Genomic DNA, 22186 nt, shown 5'->3' on the forward strand with positions numbered 1-22186 from the left:
ATAGCTAAAAAGTGTAAAGAGCATTAGCACTGAAAGTTTTAAGAGGCAGTTCATATCATGCAATCTTGGTTAAATGTTCAGAAACCTCCAAATCCCTAATAGAAGTTCAGTCTACCTTTTCTTTATGAATTTACCAATTTTCCATGAGATCAAATTGTACCTCAGTTAACTAAAAAAAGAAATCCAACAAAAAAAACCCACAAAACAGAAAACAAAACCAACAAAAAACCAAAACAAAATACTACCACCACCATCCACACACCACAAAACCAAACCTACTTCTCACCTCCCTCCAACTTATATTCAAACCAATGTAGCTATGCTAAAGTTGCAAATGTAACTGACAGTGTTCATTCTGCACAGGTCACTTAGATATGACTTGTACATATACATATTACATATATCCTCTTAGAAACACAGAAGGAATGAGGTTCTGAAGATTGACTGCAGAACACAAACACAGTTCAAAGTTCAAACAAGTCTGTACTGAAGGTGCTGTGCTTTGTCTGCAGTTGATGACCCCAAATGAAATTTTTGGAACTTCCTAAGGGTATGATATTAAAATTCCTGACTCATCATTGCAGTGTTGTCTCCACTTTGGTACATGGAGAACAGCACCCAGCAAGGGCAGTGCAGGACAGGACAGCAACAAGCATGTTCTGGGGCCATGTCAGCCTATCTCCAAATGTGCTCCCTCTCATAGGGGATTTCATGTATGAGAAAGGTGGATTCTCTCCCATTTCCTCAACCAGACCCATACTGAGCATGAGGTGCTGGTTGCTTATTCTTCTCTTTCTGGCCCATACTACATTTCAGCTCTGCAAAATAGTAATAGTGTTCAAGTGTAGCATTACATAGACACTATTTACAAGAGTTCATAATTATTTCCCAAAACTCTTGACACAACTAGATTTCACATTATATTGTTCCTTGTTGCCAACTCAGACAGTGCATATAACAGAAACAGTCAGAATTAGTGTTGCATAAGCAAACACATTTCCAGCATTTGCAAGCTCCTGTGCTTGACATTTAGAGTGTTAATACAGTTCTTACACATGTTACTTTTTTATACTAATGCAAGACATTTGTTTGTTATAAAACATGATCCATACATATTCCAAAAGATTTCATATCTGTAAGAGAGTTTAAATATACTGTTCACATTAGAACATTAAGTTTCAAAATAAATTAGTCCTGTAATCACAAGTTTCGTTTTAGATTTACTTAACTACAGTTCCAGACACTTGCCAGGCTTGTATAGAAACTTCTAGCAACACAAAGGGAAAGTTCGAAAGTTGGCAGTGACTATATGCCATTTACAGGAATTGCTGTTCACATGGCTAGTAGAGGAAGCAAGAAAGCTCACACAACAGAATATTCTCATGTTCGTTATGAAGTCAGGACCATTTAAATAAGAGCTTCCAGTTTATATCAAGATTTGAAGCGTAAACACCTACTTAGGTTAACTTATTCTTTTCATCAAGAGAGATAAGGAAAGTAAAACATACACATTCCAGGGATGTTCACTGTCACACACTAATGCAGAACAAAAAACTTGATTACAACAAAGCTGTAAAAGCCTATTCAAGATATTTACACAGTCTTAATTTCCATGCTGTATTTATACTTTTACAAGGAACTCCACGTTCAAGTATATCAATGTATTTGCAGTTATTGAAAATTTTCACTACTTGTATGGCAAGCCCAGAGCCGTATAGCTCTAACCACAGATCAAGCTTCTGCAATGCAACCAAGCTGCTGAAAAGGTTTATTGGTGTTGTACGCGAAGGAAGCATGTCATACCTACCCAGCTACAAGTATTTTTGGAATTTCTCCAGCAAATGCTTCTGCCATCTCCCGGCTACCCACATTAGCAATACAGTGCAGTGCAAGCCCCATGAAGGTGGGGTTGCGGCTGGCCAGATCATTCTTGATAGCATTGTTTATTAAGCGAATCAGCTCACTGTTAGAGTTCACTAGTACGGAGATGAAGAGATATCCCTGTGATTCAGAAAAAGGAAAATTAATTTTAGCTGACTTATGTCTTCTAACAATGCCACAAGTAATGCTTTGAGTCGTACAGTTTTCCTCCAATACTAAGCATGTGGGTAGAAATAGATATTTAGATAACAGCGTGAAGGCTAGAAAGATTAAGTGAAATAAACAAAATCGAGTTAGTTTAATGTTACCCCAATTCACCAGTTTTTAAGTGTTTCATCAGTCTGTTTCAGCATGTACTCAGAAGATCATTTTGAATGAATGAGAGCAAATAACAAAATCTGGTTTATTATTCAAACACTAGTAAGTTGCATGTAGCTGATAAACACAACTTTTCCTAGGAAAGTTTGAAGAGATATTCTGAAAATTAAAAGGTTACTTACCTTGTAGTGCAAGACTCAAGGCAGTTTCTTAACAGGAGTAAGAATTTTACACAGAGTGCACATTTTTGCTTTTACAATTAGTAAAAGATTCCCTATGCACAAAGGTGTTTAGATTTCAAAATCACTCTTAAATCCAAAATAAGGCTTGTGGGGGTGGCATGGGAGTACTATGAAGCAAAGTCCTTTACAGATTGAGGTAGGATATTAGACAGAACAGCTTTTCTTTTAGAGAGACTGAGTTACTCACAATTTGTTTCTCTGTATATCTATTGGAACTGAGCAGGTTTACAGCCTCCATGTGACCAAAGTCAATGTCATGCCCCAGGAGAAAGATGAAAAGCAGTTTGCAGACATATTTTTTCTTACTGTAACCATCCAGAGCCTTATCCCCTGGAAAGCAAGGAAACAAAGCACAATTAAGACCTATGCTGTTCCTATATCCGTTCCTTCCCCACCCCAGTTCCACTGAAGTACTTCATATCTTACAGTAACAAAACTTACAGTCCTACCTAGAAATCAAAATTGCCATTTGATTCACTATGTATCACCCTACAGAAAAGGAACAAACTGAGGGTTCAGCTATTACAGTACCTGAATTTCATTAATGTTAAATGTATTGTTTCAGCTTCTATTCAGTCTACAGTGAACAAAGTGCTAATTATCTCTGATTTAAAAGGCTACAAGTCTTTATACCATTCTGTGCTAAACACATGAAAGTGATCACAAATCAAACAGGTGTCAGACAACCAAACAACTCCTGGGTTTCAAAAGTTATTCCCGGTCACAGAACACAGGCAGCTTGTAGCTATTCCTAATGGACCAAGACAGAAAAAAACCCCAACACATAGCTCTGAAAAACCTGAGCTGTCACTGAATCAACAAGACATAATACTAGTTTTAAATATTTATCTAAATCTGAAATTCATTCATAAGAAAAAAACCACAAACAACAAAAAATAAAACGCCAGAAGATTACAGTGTTAATTCCACTTACCATTATCTATATCCTAAAGGAGAGTCATGTAATAATGCTGTCATCTAGCCCCATAATTATCCTGCTATGTCCTTAAAGTATTTTCTTGCTAATATGTAGTACACACGTTAACAGAAACAGGAAAATCTAAATTGAGTAAAGAGCAGCTATGTCTTCCATAGGTGTTCTCTTATTAAACCAAATATCAAACTTTTATTAAAGCAAAAGGTCTTAATATACTTCCTGAAGTGCACCACAGTAGAGAACTTGACAAAATAAAAGCAGCAAGTCTTTTTAGAAAGACAGAGTGATAGAGGTATGCCCCAAAACCTTGAAAAAATACATTGAGATTACCATGAGAGCTTTAAAGTGTTTGTAAGGTATTTGCAAGTGTTTCAGTTTTAGAAGAAAAATGAACCCTAAATAGATTGGGCCGTATGTTGCAGTATTGCTGAATTTTAGAAGCTTGTAAAAGCTACATGGAACAGTGCAACAGCTTACAGTTCACCAGGCAGACCACTTCTCCTGAAGAAGCAGGCTAAATACGAACATAAACTTTTTTCAGAACATCCTCTCCATACCCCAAATCAGAAGAAAAAGGAGCACCCACTAAATCAAATAAGCCTGAATGCTAGAGTTCAGAATGCCGGAGAGTTCAGTCAGGGCAGCAAAATCTGATAGATGCTGCTGCCTAAAAGGCTATATAAGGTCCTTAGCCTCTGCATTCTGGGCCTAGAATAACTAGTCTGTCAGATCAATGTGCATTCCTTAGTGATGGGCAGTTCAACCAGAATAGCAGTGCATAAAGCAAAGCTTCAATAAGATAGCCGTAACTCATTGCCCTTACCAAAAAAGTTCCAAGCAACATTGCTTTTAAAACAATTCAGATTTATGTATTAGGCAGGTAAACATATAATAGAACCCCTTAATACTACAGAAGCTTCTCATTGTTCCTTTTCATCCACTGGTGCAGAAGCAGGTCAGATTTCCCATGTCACATGCATCTACAGCTCCCATAGACTTCACACTAAATTCACTGACTGTATAAAAACAACAGAAATCTTACCACTATAAACTAAATTTACAGTTTGTGAAGGAATGAATACTACCATCAATGCACAAACCCATGTAATGTTACGGAATCAAGAGAAAGCATGCTGGTACATTGAACTAGATGATATTGTCTATAGGCCACAACCATGTATTTTTGGGAGGCTGCTTTCTATTTTGACTCTAGAAACTTCTTTTACTTAGTTTTATTTCACTTGAGAAAACAAATTATGCACACAACTATCATTTTAATATGGACAATGATACATTTCAAGTCTGAGTTTTTCGCCACCCGTTGATTTTTTTTCCTAACTGGCATACACAGTGTATCAGTTGCCAACAAAAAGAAACTTCACCCTAAAGCTATTTTTATGCTGCACAAAGAAGTTGCCTTCAGGTCCATACCACAGAAGCCAATACATGTCACATTTTATTTACATACATGAAGCAGCGATACTGACCGTACTCATGACAGTGAAGTCTTGTTATACTGGGTCCTGTCAAGATCCTCTGACAACAGCCAGCTCTGCAGAAAGCTGCCTAAAGACATGTTTTCTTCAAGCCACATTTACAGTTCACTACCATAAGGCAATTTTCCTGCTGAGTCAGCAGTCAAATGAATTCAGTGAAGTTTGCTTTACTAGACACCTGAATTAACATTACAAGAACCAGAGTGAAACATCCAGATGAGGCGTGGGGAGAGAGTGGTGGGTTTCTTTTTATTTTATTTCTTTGGTTGGTTGGTTTGCTGGTTTTGTTCGGTTTTTGTTTTGTTTGCCTTTCCCCCCCCTTCTTTGGAAGCAATATTGCCAGAGGGAAAAGTAGATATTCAGCGATGCCTGTGTATCTGCTATGGGCTTCAAACTATGGCTAGAGCAGCAAAGAAATAAAACCTTCTGTATTTATAACAGAGAAAATAAATATCTCCTGTTATATTATTTTCCCAAAACAATGGTAGTCAAGAGCAGAAGTTTCCTCCCATCCCATCAAGGCAAGGAGATGGAGATGAAAGATCTTTTCTTAGGACGGGCAAGAAAAAACACAGGAAAAGGCAGAGCGATTCCTTTAGTTTTAAAACATTTTTCAGCTGCTTAAGAAACAAGATCTTAGGACTTGATTTTCTGTTGGTCTTCTGCATAAGATCTAGTAGGAAAAGAAATAATCTGTGAATAAACCGGGAGGACTTTATATTATTTATCACTAAGAATATACCTACTCAGTACAAGCCAGCTGTTTCCAGGTGACTGATTAAAGGAATAGGTGATGCTGGATACCATTACCAGATACTAACATGATTCACAGAAGGGGACATTAAATAAACTGAATCCATTTTAGTCTTCCTCTAGTGGATGAGATCTGTGTAATTAAGGACTTGCTACAGTATTTAGTAACATCAATATCATTTGTTACTTCTCTCAGCCATACAGATACACCAAAAGCCATCAGAAAGTAGTTTTAGAGTATCACAGTATGTTTGGGATTGGAAGGGACCTCAAAAGATCATCTAGTCCAATCCCCCTGCTGGAGCAGGAACGCCTAGGTGAGGTCGCACAGCAACATGTCCAGGCGGGTCTTGAATGTCTCCAGGGAAGGAGACTCCAGAACTCCCCTGGGCAGCCTGTTCCAGTGCTCTGTCACCCTCACTGAAAAGAAGTTTCTTCTCAAATTTAAGTGGAATCTCTTGTGTTCCAGCTTGATCTCGTTACCCCTTGTTCTATCATTGTTTGCCACTGAGAAGAGCCTGGCTCCAGCCTCGTGGCACTCACCCTTTATATATTTATAAACATTAATAAGGTCACTCCTCAGTCTCCTCCAAACTAAAGAGACTCAGCTCCCTCAGCCTTTCTTCATAAGGGAGGTGCTCCACTCCCTTAATCATCTTTGTTGCCCTACGCTGGACCCTCTCCAGGAGTTCCCTGTCCTTCTGGAACTGAGGGGCCCAGAACTGGACACAATATTCCAGATGGGGTCTCACCAGGGTGGAGTAGAGGGGAAGGAGGACATCTCTCAATCTACTAACCACCCCCCCGTAATACATCCAAGGATGCCATTAGCCTTCCTGGCCACAAGGGCACAGTGCTGGCTCATGGTCATCCTGTTGTCCACCAGGACCCCCAGGTCCCTTCCCCCTACACTGCTCTCTAATATGTAATTTCCCAACCTACACTGGAACCTGGGGTTGTTCCTGCCCAGATGCAGGACTCTACACTTTTCCTTGTTAAATTTCATCAGCTTATTCCCCCCCAACTCTCCAGCCTGTCCAGGTCCCGCTGGATGGCAGCACAGCCTTCTGGCGTGTCAGCCACTCCTCCCAGCTTAGTGTCATCAGCAAACTTGCTGATAGAACACTCAATTCCCTCGTCCAAATCATTAATGAATATATTGAATAATATTGGCCCCAGTACTGACCCCTGAGGCACTCCACTAGATACTGGCCTTCAACTGGACTCCGCACCATTGACCACCACTCTCTGGCTTCTCTCCTTAAGCCAGTTTGCAACCCACCTCACTACTCTATTGTCTAGACCACACCTCCTCAACTTAGCTGTGAGGATGCTGCGGGAGACTGTGTCAAAGGCTTTACTGAAGTCAAGGTAGACCACATCCACCACCCTGCCATCATCCATCCACCTTGTTACATTCTCATAAAAGGCTATGAGGTTGGCCAAGCATGACTTCCCCTTGGTAAAGCCATGCTGACTGCCCCTAATGACCCTCTTATCCTTGATATGCCTTGAGATGACACCAAGGATAAGCTGTTCCATTACTTTCCCAGGGACAGAGGTGAGGCTGACCAGTCTATAATTACCCAGGTCCTCCTTCTTGCCCTTTTCGAAGACTGGAGTGACATTTGCTTTCCTCCAATCCTCGGGCACCTCTCCCGTTTCCCAAGACTTTGCAAAAATGATGGAGAGCGGTCTAGCAATGACTTCAGCCAGCTCCCTCAACACCCGTGGATGCATCCTGTCTGGACCCATGGATTTATGGATGTCCAGACTATTTAATTGCTCCCTAACCCAGTCCTCATCAACTGAAGCAAACTCCTCCATTGACCTGGCTTCATTCGGGGTCTCAGGGGTACAGGGCTCCCCAGGACAGCCTCCAGCAGAGTAGACAGAGACAAAGAAGGCATTCAGTAATTCTGCCTTCTCTGTGTCTTCTGCCACCAGGGCACCCACCCCATTCATTAGTGGGCCTACGTTGCCTCTGGTATTAGTTTTATCTGCTATGTATTTGAAAAAGTTCTTTTTGCTGTCCTTGACCCCTCTCACCAGCTGTAATTCTAAGCAGGCCTTGGCTATCCTAGCTGCCTTCCTACATCCTCTAACAGCAGCCTTATATTCCTCCCAAGCGGCCAGCCCCTGCTTCCATGACCTGTAAACTCTCCTCTTCTGCTTGAGCATACCCAACAGATTCCTATTCAACCACACAGGCCTCCTGGCTCCCTTCCTCGACTTCCTACGTGTGGGGATGCTCTGATCCTGAGCATGGAAGAAGCAATCTCTGAATGCAATCCAGCTCTCTTGGGCCCCTTTTCCTTCAAGCAGTCTTGCCCATGGGATTTCCCCTAGCAATTGCTTGCAAAGGCCAAAGTTAGCCCTGCTAAAGTCCAGGGTTGCAATTCTACTTGCTATTCTGTTCCTGCCACACAAGATGCTGAACTCCACCATGTCATGGTCACTGCAATCCAGGCAATCCTCAACCTTTACTGCTTCGACCAGACCCTCCTTGTTAGTGAGGATGAGATCCAGCAGTGAAATTCACTCTAAATCAAAAAAAGCCCCAAGCAGTCTCCAAGACTGGAGTTCCCAGGATTCCAAGAAAATGAATTGCATCTGGTTGATAGTGTACAAACCATCAGCACTACACAGAAGTCACAGGTATAAGCCCTATTCTCTCATCTTATCAAACAGCTCTGGTGTTGACTTTGTGACGTGAGAAGGGAAGAAAGAATATAGAATTCTGCAGCACAATTACTTAATGAACACCACAAGCAGATGAAAGTACACATATACTCTGAACCACATCGACTTTCACAACAAAGTATTTCTCAAGGTTTGGCAATTCCTTTTTTCAGGTTCAGGACCCAAGTATGTAAGGTATTATATCCTCCAAGATACCAGTATTTTAATAGCTCAGATTAGCAAGGTACTTGGATCTTGGGGTATTTGAAGCATTTTTGATGGAAGCTATGACATACAATCAAGCTCAAAATATACTGCCATCTTACTAACTGGGAAAAAGCAGCTTCTTTCTCCATTATGTGCTATCAAAGAACAATATTGTCAAATCAGTACCTAAACCACTTTTTCTGGAGACAGACTGACTGTTTGGAAAGCTTCTGTCCCTTGTATGCATAATTGAAGGCAAACTGAAGGTTCTCAATAACAGGCAAGCTTACAAACTAGGCCAAGTAACAGTCAATAGGAGTCTTCTTTAAAGCCTTATTAGTTCCCAGCAATAATAGAACATCGTCTTTACAAATTTATTTAATTAGCTGAGCAATTTGAAAAAAAAAAGAGTATTACAGTCAAAGGTCTCACTGTAGTTGTCTAACTCCAGCTGTTTTGAAGTCTTGATTCAGATTCTCACTGAAATTTCAAGTTTAACTATTCAATTCCTCTCCTTCCCACACAGCATTCGCAGAGAGTTATAAAGGTTCTGGTTTAAACATTACTAACACGTCTCATTGGTTAAGTATGTGCTAAAACAGTACAGCTTCTTCCAGACTCAAGCAAACATCTGAACAAGAGCAGAAGGAAATTCCACATGTTCTGTTTATTGCAATACACAAGCATTTCTTTTAACTCAGCTAATTTTTAAATACTTTCAGGAACATCTGCAAGTACTGCAAATCAAGCCAGCAGAAACAGGAAGTATTCAGAACACACATCAGCAGGTTTTGAGCACAGTAGGCATTTCAAAGACTACTTGCTTTCCCTGGAAAATTTATTAGTCATTTTTCTACAAAAGAAATTATTAACAGCCGATCAGCAAATAGTACTATTATTAAGAAAGAATTATTACTTTCACATTTCTATGCATCACCTCTACCATTTCAACAGGGAAGTTCTGGTTTTCATTGCTTATAGATCTCTTTCAGACAGCTTTCCAAAGAGGAAAAAATGAGGGAGAAATGCATTATGAGACCCTTTGGTTCCCAGGCAGCACCAGGCAGCACCAGGCAGTCTCTAATTCAGATAATGAATTAAAAAACAGCACCTGCTTCTGAATCTAACTCAGTATGCTTAAACAAACAGCCTGCTGCACAACTACAGAGCCTGCTACCAGCCAGAGGGGACAAGAAGGTGGTTTAGTCCTCTGAGATGGTCACCAGGGGTAGAGGGTAAGGCAGCCTGACAAGTCTAGTCTCACTAGTATCCAGACAGATGGTTGCCATTGCAAAGACAATTTTAGCTTCTATAATTGCAATAATGGCTTATGCAAAACAGCACAGACAAACTTAAGTGTTTCTTTGCATTCAGTGTGCTTCCTTTCTAGGTTGACTCCTACCTATGTTCACACAATTCAGTGCTATACTGTATCAGAAGGTCTACTCTTAGCTTGGAGGCTAAGAAAAATGAAGTTGCTTTTTATGAATACATCTACACTTTTATCAAAGATTTGTCTTTCCATAAGAGTGATAGTTGAAATCCTCTAAATAAAAGGCTGAATATTTTTGGCAGGCAACCCATATAAATCCATAAGCTAGTATTTATTTACCATACTACTACTATCAGAACAGAGTATTACTAGAGCAGCCCTACAACTCAGGTGATATAGGGTTACTGTGTAGTTTGGGACAACAGAGAAGACTTGATCAAATTTGCGAAAACAAGTTGAAGAAAAAAAAAAAAGGAGAGATTATCAACTGACACTGGGGCCCTCCTGCACAAACCAAAACTAAGATACACTAGTATGTCTGAAATGCAGCAGCCGCTCTTGTAACACAAACCCTATTATGCAATCGGAATAAAACTAAAATCTAATGCCAGATCTGGCAAAAAGAACAAGCTTGAATGAAGCAGAGAATAAAGTTGTTTTTACTGTAGAAACAGCTTATAGATTTGTGGACAGTCTCATTAGTACACAAATTCTGCTCTGAGAGATTAAAACAATGCAACAAATCAATAAACCAGTTATTTTTTTTTCATTCATTTACAAAGCAATTACTATTCTTGATAGCCAGACTTCTGTTTTGGCTCAAGCATGGGAGCAAAATCAGCTTGCAGTCTGAACACACTACACGACAGGAATAGTATTTCTCCACTTCAAACTTAACTCCTACAACTTCTGCTTTATTACACTGGTGTAGTTTCTCTTTACTACATGCATCTTATCTCACTTAACGCAGAAGCATTTAAAGCAACCATCAAGGACACACTGACCTCAGCAATGCAACTTCCTCATGCTGCAACAAGAGACACAGTCACCTTAAGTACAGATATTCTAGATTCCTTCTGAGCTTGGAGCACAGAAACCAGATCAGAACTCAACACCATGGCATACACTGCATCAGTTCAAAAAAGTATGGCTTTTCCAGAGATGCACAGCTTCATCCCAGTCTGTTAAATACCAGAGTCTTTTAAATAGCAGGTTACCCAAACATAAGGCAGGTTACAGGCTTGCCAGCTACTTGGATGATAGAACAAAAGTAAAAATGCTCAGTCTCTATCTGTAACAGTATAAGAACATATCTTTCAGGTTACATGGGGTGGGCATCTAGATACTGCAATAGAGTATGCTGAAGAGTTCAAAGATCCAGAGGAAGGAAAGGATACTTCTGATATACTAGTCTCTTACGCTAGTCTCAAGTAACAACATATCTGTGTCAAGAGGCACTACTGCCAGCCTTGCTTCTTACAGTCAGGCCATTTCCCAGCTACAGAAATGCAGCCAGTTGAACAGCTGCATCTTCAGCCAGGTTAATTAACCCAGGACCCCAGTATTCCCCATAATTACTCAGCAAAGGTCTCCATCTTAAGTTCACGGTCACACATTTGTCTTAATCCAAACAATTTAAAAACATTTTTAGAAGTCAGAGCTACATAAAAAGAAACTGGGTTAAACTGAATAATCTTCACTTACACCAAAAATAAAATGCACAATGAAGGTTTGTTTCTTTTCATACAGCCCTTCTGCAAGGAAGAACCCATGCAGCACAAAGCCTTTGTAGAACGTCTGCAGCAGAAAGATACACAGCTATCATCTCCTCACACTCTCAAGGCCTGAAGCAGTTATACAAGTTTTCCAAACTCAGTTTCTTCTAAACTATGATATTAAGTCCAGTTTTTGTTCAGGCTACATCAAGTTGTTGTCTCCAGTTAAGTAAGGCTTTTCATGTAAAATCCATACAAATTCAGAAATAAAGTAGCCACAAAGAAGATGAGCTTCTGGGAAGGCTTCATCAACTTTCACTCAACCTACTGAATGAGCACACACTGGTATTTATCTGAAACTATTTTAACTGTTCTTAAAGGATGCTACAACAGTTATACGGGCTAAAGTCATTGTACTACTTTGCTGAAAGCACCTCTGTTCTCTGATCATTGCCTGATTCATGGTTCTAGAGAGCCAAAGATTCTTGTATCATTTCTCCCCTGCATCACAACCAGACAAGAATCTACTGTGCACATATGTTTAACTTTTTTTTGTACTTAAGTCATGAAATACCTTGCGAAACTGAGAAACAGAACTGTTTTTTTAATGGACTGTGCTATCAGCAGCTCTTTAAACTATGATTATTCAGTGATACAACACAGCTATCAACCTACCTATGTGAACCAGAGAATGCCATTCTGACAGAATTCAGTTCAGTTAGCACTTCATTAGTGCCTAGTCTTCTTAAAGTTAGTAATACAGTGGCTTACACTACTTTATAAAAACATTCACAGAAGAGAACAACAGAGATGAGCTATAGCAAGTGCAGTGAGCAGGCCTGACAGAACCTCCTTCACACTTCAGGCACACTGCAACATACAGTAGGCACTGAGGTTCTACAAGAGCTTCAATAACTTTTTTTTAATACCTTTTGAAGTTTTCATATCTCCAGTGCAAACTGAAGACTTGGTCCAATGAAAGCTTCCAGTTTCATTCGTGAAAAATTGATTAGGTTTTACAAACAAACTAAAGCTTGCCCATCAACCAATCAAGATAAAAAACGTGTAGCCTGAACTTCAGTTGCTGAAAGAATTAGATTACTGTGTTAGTGAGACTGCAGCAAGCTTTCGAGGTAGGCCTTGACCTCTAGTTGGTCTTGATGGCAGAAGGGCATACCTGGAATAACTGTTAATGTATCTACAGGGAAAGTGACAAGCTGATTTCTAGAAAAACCTGTCCTGTCTAAACAATTCAGAATTTAGGTGCTGAAATTAATTTCAGCAACAGCTGATAACCAATAACGCTGCTAACAGCAAGTCATTTTACAAGCACACACCAGCAGAAAACAAGCAGTCTTAGTGGCTGCATCTTCCAGATTAATCAGCTTAGTGAAATTAGTTGCAAGATCAACTAACATGAAACTTCAGCTAACTTCTTAATCGTACAGAAACTTCTTAAACAGTTTTTAAACAAACTCAGTCTCTTTATCTGAAAGAAGAGTGTCCAGTAGAGATCCTACTTGGAGATTAAACTGACTTATTTAGAAGTTACAATTTTATGCTTACATTTTCTAGGCAATAAGATGATCCACTCTGATCATACAGCTGGAACTGAGAAAAATGGCTATTAGCCTTGCATGCAGGTTTCTAACAGACCCTTGAGCTAGATGCCACTTCCTCAGTGTGCATGCAAACTTAGTACATGAAAGCAGTACCTGCTGGTCAGTGTCTGGAAGACAGACATAAGTGGTCACCACGACTAGAAAATCGATGCATGTTTTAGACTTGGATTGGGTGACTGGTATAGAGCAGACTATGCAAACCCTGCTACTTCCAGGGAAACAAACCAACACACACCACAAAAAAAACAACAAAAAAAGCCACACAAAAAGCCAAACAAAAAACCACAAAAAAATCCCATCCCCACAAATAAAAAACACAACAAAAACACACACACAAAAAACCCCAACCAACCAACCAAAAAAAACCAACAAAAAATCACTCAGACTAATGTTCATGTTAGATGGAAGCTTTGCAATGAAAAGGAATTGAAAAACAATGTCAAAGCATAGGGAGGTGACTAAATGAAAGTTCCTATTTACCCTAAAAAAAATAGCCATTAAAATTTCCACAGTTACCCTACAACTGAAGTTACCAATCTGGATAAAGTATGTTGAAATTTCTAAGAGAAAAACATTAGTCATGGCTTCTAATTTAGATTTCATAACTTTTCTTGAGTGTCTTGCACTCTGGTCAATTTTTCCCTTCCCAGCTGTTGTTGACACTCAAGTTTTCGCAGGTCTTCATATGCCTCTAAGAGACATACCACTTAAAAAGTAGTAACAGATCCCTATGAAGTTAAGGAAAGTTATTTTGGGCTTTGCTAACGCATGGAGTATTCCAAATAGCCTAAGTCAGGATAGATAATTAAGGTAAACTGGTTTAATCCAAATACAGCAAATTCTAAAGCTACATATAATGATCTCCACACTGCAACACCTTATCTAGCTACACAGACGGCTGCATATCTAGTCAAACAGAATGTCTACCACAGCCACTACTGGCAGAACTCCATTCAAAAGCATCTCAACTCCCTCTCAGAATCTTTAAAATTTGAAGCTACATACACAACTTGTATACAGTCACAGCACGAGTTTTACCATATGTTGTTTAGAAGTGAATTACTGCCTCTTGGAATATACAAGGATGGAATTAGTCACTGCATATCCTTTGTTTCATATGAATAATTTGTACTGCTGTCGCTTATGGGAGTGGTCAAGATGTACGGCTTCATCAGCTACACATTTTTATCTTAATTCTGCTAGAGGACAGCCTAACCCATTGCTTCCATAAAGAGGTCAAGTAAGGGGGAAGACAGGGGAAGAGAGGAGAAGCTTAAACAGATTCTGTCTTATTGGAAATAATTACATCCACCCATGTTTCTTCAAACTAGCCCATGGCCTTCTGGAAGAAAACAGGATGAACAGTCACATGGTTAAGAGGAAAAGTATTAGAAAATGTTCTTTGATACAGGAGGGAGTTTTCTTCTGTTATAGCAAAGAGTCACAGAACTGTCAAGATGTTCTGTAGTTAAGAGAACATTTTCAATAGTTAGTCTAACAGACTGCTCTAGCATTTTGCTTGCATCAGCAGTTGGCAAAAATTCAAAGTTTGTAAACACAAAAAAACATCTAGAAGAATGTCACATGAGGAAATATGTATAGTTTAGTATGATCAAGTCACTTACCTTTAAATTTTGACCGAATGTTTGCTAATTCTTTATTTATTCTCTTTATCTCCGCTTCTTTGCTTTTGCCTGAAATAAAAAGAACAGACATCAAGATACTGAGCTTTGGAGAGCCCTCTGCCACCCTAAGCTTCTCTCCACCCAACTATGCTGTGTGAACATGCAAGTATCAGGAGAAATTATTACTCTCCCTTTTAGGACTAAACGAAGGCAAGCATCACAGAGGCAACTTAAGCATCAATTCATAGAGGAATTTGAGAAGCTAAAAGGACATAGCTGTTTAAAGAAGCTTTGCAGACTTTAGATAGTATCAGTCCATACAATTAATCTGAGATGCCTTTATTACTGACTTTCACAAATGCTTCAGTTTTTCTAATCCTACAACTGGCAAAAAACAACTTGATTTTACCTCAAATTTGATTACTAGGTAGACAGTGCTCTGGAAAACCAAAAGAGTATAGTAAGCACAATCTTATAAACAGCCTGTGTTATTTCTCACCTTAAGGATAAGCCAATTTACTGTTTCTGTATTGAATGGTCATTCAGTTCAACAGCTTTAGAAATACTCTTAACAGACATTGAAGAGGAAAAGCAGTAAACTTAAGAGTAGCCCAAAGACTCAAAGACCTCAGACAGATTGGATACATACATAAATTCAGACTTTCAATATGCCCCATGGAAGTCACTTGAAAAAAACAGAAATATTTAAAATTCATATTTTATTAGGCAACTTTACCGCCTTAGGCTTCTCAGCCCTGTTTATATTCCATATAATTTTTGTATTCCAATAATAGGCATTAGGGTTTCTGGTGCCAATTCAAGTTAGATATTCAGACAAATAAGCTGCAGTTTAAATTCTGATAATGAAAGCTTATTGAAGTAATACTTGCATTGTCCAAACCAAAGCAGCTCTTTAGCATTTTAGTTTTTGGTGACTGAGATTTCTACAGAGGTCTGGGTCCATTATCTCCTACATGAGTAAGCATCGTAGGGTAAAATATCTAACTCAGCCATTATTTCAGTTGCTTGAAGACCGACGGAAGCAAATCAAGGCCACTTCAGCAACGCAGAACTGGTCACCTAGTTGTGCTAGAAATTCAGATCTGTACCTACTCAAATTTTCAAGCAGTTTCCAAAACATCAACTGGCAGCAGAAAAAAACCACAACTTCCTCTACCTTTCATCACATATATTTGGCCGCAAGTTTATGAATAAAAATTTCCTGGCCCTGCCTGAAAATGGCACAATCTTAGGAGTGGTGGGGATCACATGACCTGCTTTCATGCCCCACCCTTCCCCACACCACTCCAACCACAACTACAGCCATGTCAGTGCAAGGAACGTATGTGACAAGGCTGGAAGAGCAGATCACGACCAGCCTTTCAAGTCACCTCCAATCTTTCTCCTTTCTTCTACATAAGCAAAGCAACAACTCACAACATTTAAATATCCTACTACATGTGCATGTCCAAACCTCCTATGTCATCCAATGACTGTTAATCGCTCCTTTACCTTTCTAAAGATGATTAACTAACTCAAGTACACCAGTGCCTCAGGATAGGTTAATATGAAAGCATTTAAAAATCAAGGGAATCTCTCAGCAAGTACAAATTAATCTAGATTGTAATTTCTTGATTTGCACTCCAAAAAAAAGAAACTGCACTTATATGCACTTCCAAAATCAACTCTCGCATAAGAAGCAGAAAACTCATTTATATTAACAAGACTGTAACAATGGTCACAAGAGTACAGACATATGTTAAGACTAGCACACTGTACAAATGGAAACAAGTTAGGCCCAAAATAAAAGCAACTACTTCAGTTTGTCTTGTCATTTGAAGAACACACCTACAGATTTGCTCGAAATTCATTTTTCCATTCTACAACACTGTTTTATAAGGGGCACTGCTCAAAACACTAAAGTGCAAGGTGCCTTGGCAGACACTATACATGGCAAAACCCCTTCACTTCCCCCATACTCAATCCTGAAAAACTACTTACTTGTATGTACTTATCCCCTTGCTGATTAAGTAGTTAGGCATTTCTGGAGCTCAAGAATTCACACCACCTCATCTAAAACAAGTTGTAGTTGCCATCTGTATGCATTTCTGTTTTCAGGTAAAGCAGGAGATATATCCACAGTTTTAATTTGACCTCGAAACTCCAATTTAACTTCTAGAATGACAAGGCTAGAGATCAAAGTATACTTCCATCAGTTTATAAGATGCATCTGTTGGGATCACAAAATTTAATCAGCTTTCACTAATATCATGCAACATCTTACACATTTTCTTCTAATTTAACTTCCAACCTAAAGTAAGCTGATTGCAAAGCAGTAACACTATTTACTACATAAATAAGCAGCAGCTTATACAATCTAAGGTTTGAAGTGTCTTCTAGTATAGATTTTAGATTTGTCTTCATTGAATTAGATTATTTGTCCTGTGCATATGACAGAGAAACTCAAGTGTTTGCATCTAAGTTATTTGCCAGCATCACAAATTCACTACTAGACTGAAGCAAGTCTTTTTCTCGTGCCCATATTCTATGAAGAAAGGGTCACAATAACATATATCAAAAGGTACAAGCGTTTACATAAATAAACAGCACTCCAGTTTTGCTAAGCTATCACATTAGCACTCTTTTTAAAGACCTAAAAAAACTTCCCTTATTTTCAGTAATTCATCTGCTCTAGATGAAAACACCGATTTTTAAAATAATTAATTTTTTCCCTTTTACCAAGTGAAAAATGCATCTCGTTAAAACATTAGACCACTGAGTTGGCAGATTTTGTACTTCATTTAGATTAACGGGGCAGAGAACATTGACTTCAGCCTGAGATATAGCTAACCTGAATAGGATATTTAGTTACTAAAGTTTAGAAGCTAGGTCCTTCTATACCTTTAGGTTCTGTTTGTAAGGAAAGTGTATTGCAATGTTTACTTTGAATTATTAGCAATTGTTTCTTTAACCTCAACAAGCATGGCAACAATCACTGATGTTAAAAATGGGGAAAGGTAACAAGAATAAGAAGTCCATCTCAGTCAGTTTTTCTTAACTCAAGATGAAATCAATGCTGTATTTTTTTTTTCTTTTAATTCACCAAATCCTCTCAACAAACCTTTCAAGCAGCATTATGTATCCTTTACGCTCGCAGATTATCAGTTACTGCTAGAAACTGGGTTCTTTGTGACCTAAGCAAGCAACTGAGCATTAAGGGAAGTCTGACAGAAATACTTCAGGAATTTGCAAATTCAGCACTTTGCAAATTCAGCACTTTTGGTAGCAATGGATGGTAGCCTCAGCAACACCAAAACAAAACAAAAACTACCCCAATAAACAAACAAAACCAAACAAACACCCCCTGTGCAAACAGCATAGCAGTGAGTTGACAGGAACACCCATATTAAACAGCAAATTCACATCTGACACATTATTCTCACCTAAAGTTAGAAACTTGCATAGTATATGAACAAAAGCCTGTTTTGAATAATTCCTCAGGCTGTTCTATTTTCAATGCGGTATATAATATTACCAGACCTTGACCAAACATAAATAGCATAGCAACTAGCTAGTGGTGAAAAAAGTTAAACTCCATACATTGGAAATCAGGTTGAATGATAGTCTTACATTGTCTCCTTACTACTGATTACAGATTACCTGCCTGAAATTGCAGTTTTAGAGAGCAGCCCTAGCACACTGGGTGTTAACTGAGGATAGTCACACAACAAAGCTTACAATAACTCATGAGTTAAAACCTAGCTAAAGTATCTAAAAACCAAATTTCCTAAATGCCAGCAGTTATATCACACAGTAACCTTATTCAAACTTCATTTTTTGTTTACATTAGAGGATGACAAAGAAAAGCAAAACTTCACACTGGCAGGTAGCTTCAGTTTGTTCCATATACAGGGGAAAAAGAAAAGTATCAAAAACAATGGACCAATTTTAGCTAGATCTTCTGTCACACAATGCAGGTGCAGGAGAGGTGGGAAGATTGGGCAGGGGCTGTTAAACAAGAGGTGTTTGATTAACCAGGAAGTTTTCATCACATTGCTCAGCAACGGTAACACTCACTGAGGTATTTCTGCAAGCACATTTAATTTTTATCAGCACTAGAAACACTGAGGTAACCTTAAGGATGGTTAAAAAGGAAGATAACTACGTAACTAGAGCTAAGCCTGGCTACTGCTGTAAAACAAAACAAAAAAGTGTTTCTTTAAATACATTAGCAACAAAAGGAGGACCAAGGAGAATCTCCATCCTTTATTGAATGCAGAGGGAAACACTGATGCCTTATTTGCTTCAGTCAATACTAAGACCAGTTCTGCTCCAGGTACACAGCCCCTGAGCTGGAAGACAGGGGCAGGGAGGAAAATTAAGCCCCAGTAATCCAAGGGGAAATGGTTAGCAACCTGCTACACCACTTAGATACACACAAATCTATGGGTCAGATGGGATCCATCCAAGCGTACTGAGGGATCTGGCAGAGGTGATCACAAAGCCACTTCTGCATCATTTATTAGCAGTCCTGGCTAACCAGGGAGGTTCCAGTTGACTGGAGATTAGCAAATGTGATGCCCATCTACAAGAAGGGCTGGAAGGAGGATTTGGAGAATTACAGGCCTGTCAGTCTGACTTTGGTGCCAGGGAAGGTCATGGAGCAGATCATCTTCAGTGTCATTGCTCGACATGTACAGGACAACCAGGCAAACGGGTCCCATCAGCAAGGGTTTATGAAAAGGCAGGTCCTGTTTGACTAACCCGATCTTCTTTGAGAAGGTGACCAGCTTAGTGCATGAGGGAAAGGCTGTGGGTGTTGTGTAAAGCCTTTGACACCATTTCCCACAGCAATCTCCCAGAGAAACTGGCAGCTCATGGCTTGGACAGGCATACTCTTCACTGGGTAAAGAACTGGCTGGACAGCCAGGCCCAAGCGTTGTGGTGAATGCAGTTAAACCCAGTTGGCAGCTGGTCACAAGTGATGGTTCTCTAGGGTTCAGTATTGGGGCCAGTTCCCTTTAATATCTTTGTCAATTACCTGGACAAGGGGATCAAGTGCACCCTCAAAAGTTTGCAGAAAACAACAAATTGGGCAGGAGTGTGACCTGTTGGTCACAACAACCCCAGGCAGCGCTACAGGCTTGGGGAAGAGAGTCTGGAAAGCTGACTGGCAGAAAAATATCTGGGGCTGTTGATTGATGGCCAGCTGAATATGAGCCAGCAGTGTGCCCAGGTGGTCAAAAAGGCCACCAGCATCCTGGCTTGTATCAGAAATAGTGTGGCCAGTAGGACTATGGAAGTGATCATCCCCTTGTACTTGGGACTAGTGAGGCCTCATCTTGAATCCTGCTTTCAGTTTTGGGCTTCTCATCATAAGAAGGGCATTGAAATACTAGAGAGAGTTCAGACAAGGGCAATTAACCTGGTGAGGGGCCTGGAACACAAGTCTGTCGAGGAACAATTGAGGGAACTGAGGCTGTTTAGCCTTGAGAAAAGGCAGCTGAAGTGAGACCTTATTGCTGCCTATATCTGAAAGCAAGTTGTAGCATGGTCTTGAGGGCCTCTTCCAAACAATATGATTCTGTTTCTATAATACCACTACTGATGACACTTGGAGTGCTGTGCAGCAGAACCAGAGGCTTACATTTCAAAGCTTGCAAAGGCAATTAGTCTGCCTCACTTCCAGGCTGTCACACAGCTCCTGGTTTCAAGAAATTATCAGAGCTGTATTTGAAGAAAATGTGCTGTAGCCAAGCTATTCACCTTGTAGTGGCTTAATAAAGGTCATGTCATTTATACAAACTGAAAGGTAGGACAATCTTGTGCTCTGGCTTAAATACTATGTTCCACATTAGTTCAGGCCTCATCCTTCTCACTTTCACTTATTCAAGCCTTTACCGGTTTAGTAATATTATGATTAAATAGCCATAAGACGATATTAAAAGAGGTGATTGCAAGCCAGTAAAATTTGGGCTAGCTCTTCTGCAGAAAAACACATATACTAGTTATATTAATAGCCTTACAACTCTAGTATACAACTGCAGTTAGTCATCTCCAAGATGAGTACCTGAGCAAACAGATACTCAGCCACAATTGTGTCTGAGGTGCTTATGGGCAATTACTTCATATTTAGCAGTTTGCCAGCACTCAGACTCCACTGGGCTGCCTACTGCCTACATTAGGCAAGGTAAATTTAGTCTGTAGTGCATCATTATCTTTAATTACCATCTTGTTAACAAAGATAGACTAACAAACATCAAAAGTCACCCAGCTTTTCAGAGAACCAATTACTATTCTTAAATCCCCTAGTAATCCAGACTACAGTCCGAGCTTCAGTACTGCATGAATAACACCTCCATATCTCAGTTTGGAGTTTTGCATTACAATCTACAGAAGCATGAGAAAACAGAACTTACAGGAAAGTGATTTGTTGAGTCTATTCATTTGAAGAGAACATTTGACACATTTAATACTAGCTTGGCAGCAGGGTTGCAAGACTAAACAAGCACTTCAAGTTTGGAGTTAGTGACCTGTTCCATCAAGATTAACTTGTAGCTATATTATAGGCTGTCTAAGCCAAGTTAGAGACACCAAGCACACCCCATGCTGAATACCTAGAACTGCTCTGAGTTCTTAGCTTTCATACAAACCATTAGAGTCCAGTATCTTTCTGACCAAGTCTACACATTTATTTCCCAAAGGAACAGAGAAGCACTTGTTCTATACAAGCCTCTACACAAATACTGAGCAGAGGAGATTTCTGGAGGCAAGTTCTCAAAAGACAGGTGTGTTGGCAACATTTAAGAAAAAAGAAAAAACAAACAAACAAACAAACAAAAAAACCACAAAAAACCACACACACACAAACCAAAACACCACCACAACACACAAAACAAAAACAGCCTCACAGAATTTGTAATGTTCCCAGTACTCATCTGACTCCAATCTGCTTATGGCCAGCAGCAGTGTAATTAAGCCCACCCAATAATTCATTTATTTTGAATTAATGCACAGGTCAGAACTGTTTCACAGTGTTACCTCTTAGCCTTACTTGTCCTGTGGCCATGTGACATAGATGCGCCATTATTAGCATGACGAACTATAAAGCATGTTGGATAGGAGGTTCTATTAACACAAGAAAAGTTGGCCAGCATTCAGTCATGCTTCTTGAAGGCAAGTAGTAGTGTTGATTACTATTTTCAGTATTACCACTTGTCTAACAGAATATGTCTCTGTTCACATTCAATTATCAAACAGACCTTGAAGAGAGGACAACTCCAGTTTTCTGTTTAGGAGAGTAGTAATATAAATACTGCCAAGGCTAAGAGAAGCAGCTTCTCCTCTAACTCCATAGTGGCTAGGAATGTCTACTTGGGAAGAACACAGTTCTTACACAGAAGATAAATTCTCAATTTTAAAGATGTTGTTAGAC

The 22186-nt window shown here is 39.4% G+C and overlaps 1 protein-coding gene across 7 annotated transcripts in view; it reads right to left on the reverse strand.

The window, feature by feature from the left end:
* AP2A2 (adaptor related protein complex 2 subunit alpha 2) overlaps positions 1-22186 on the reverse strand; it is a 58602-nt gene that overhangs the window by 27144 nt on the left and 9272 nt on the right. For all 7 annotated transcript variants that reach the window (XM_065838092.2, XM_065838091.2, XM_065838095.2 and 4 more), the window contains exons 2-4: positions 14752-14820; positions 2629-2771; positions 1808-2001 (exon numbers count right to left, since the gene is read on the reverse strand). In XM_065838092.2, coding sequence (XP_065694164.1) covers positions 1808-2001; positions 2629-2771; positions 14752-14820 — 406 coding nt within the window. The remainder of the gene's footprint in view (positions 1-1807; positions 2002-2628; positions 2772-14751; positions 14821-22186) is intronic.

The sequence above is a fragment of the Patagioenas fasciata genome, chromosome 5, assembly GCF_037038585.1.
Source record: "Patagioenas fasciata isolate bPatFas1 chromosome 5, bPatFas1.hap1, whole genome shotgun sequence".
In the NCBI taxonomy this organism is placed as follows: Eukaryota; Metazoa; Chordata; class Aves; order Columbiformes; family Columbidae; genus Patagioenas; species Patagioenas fasciata.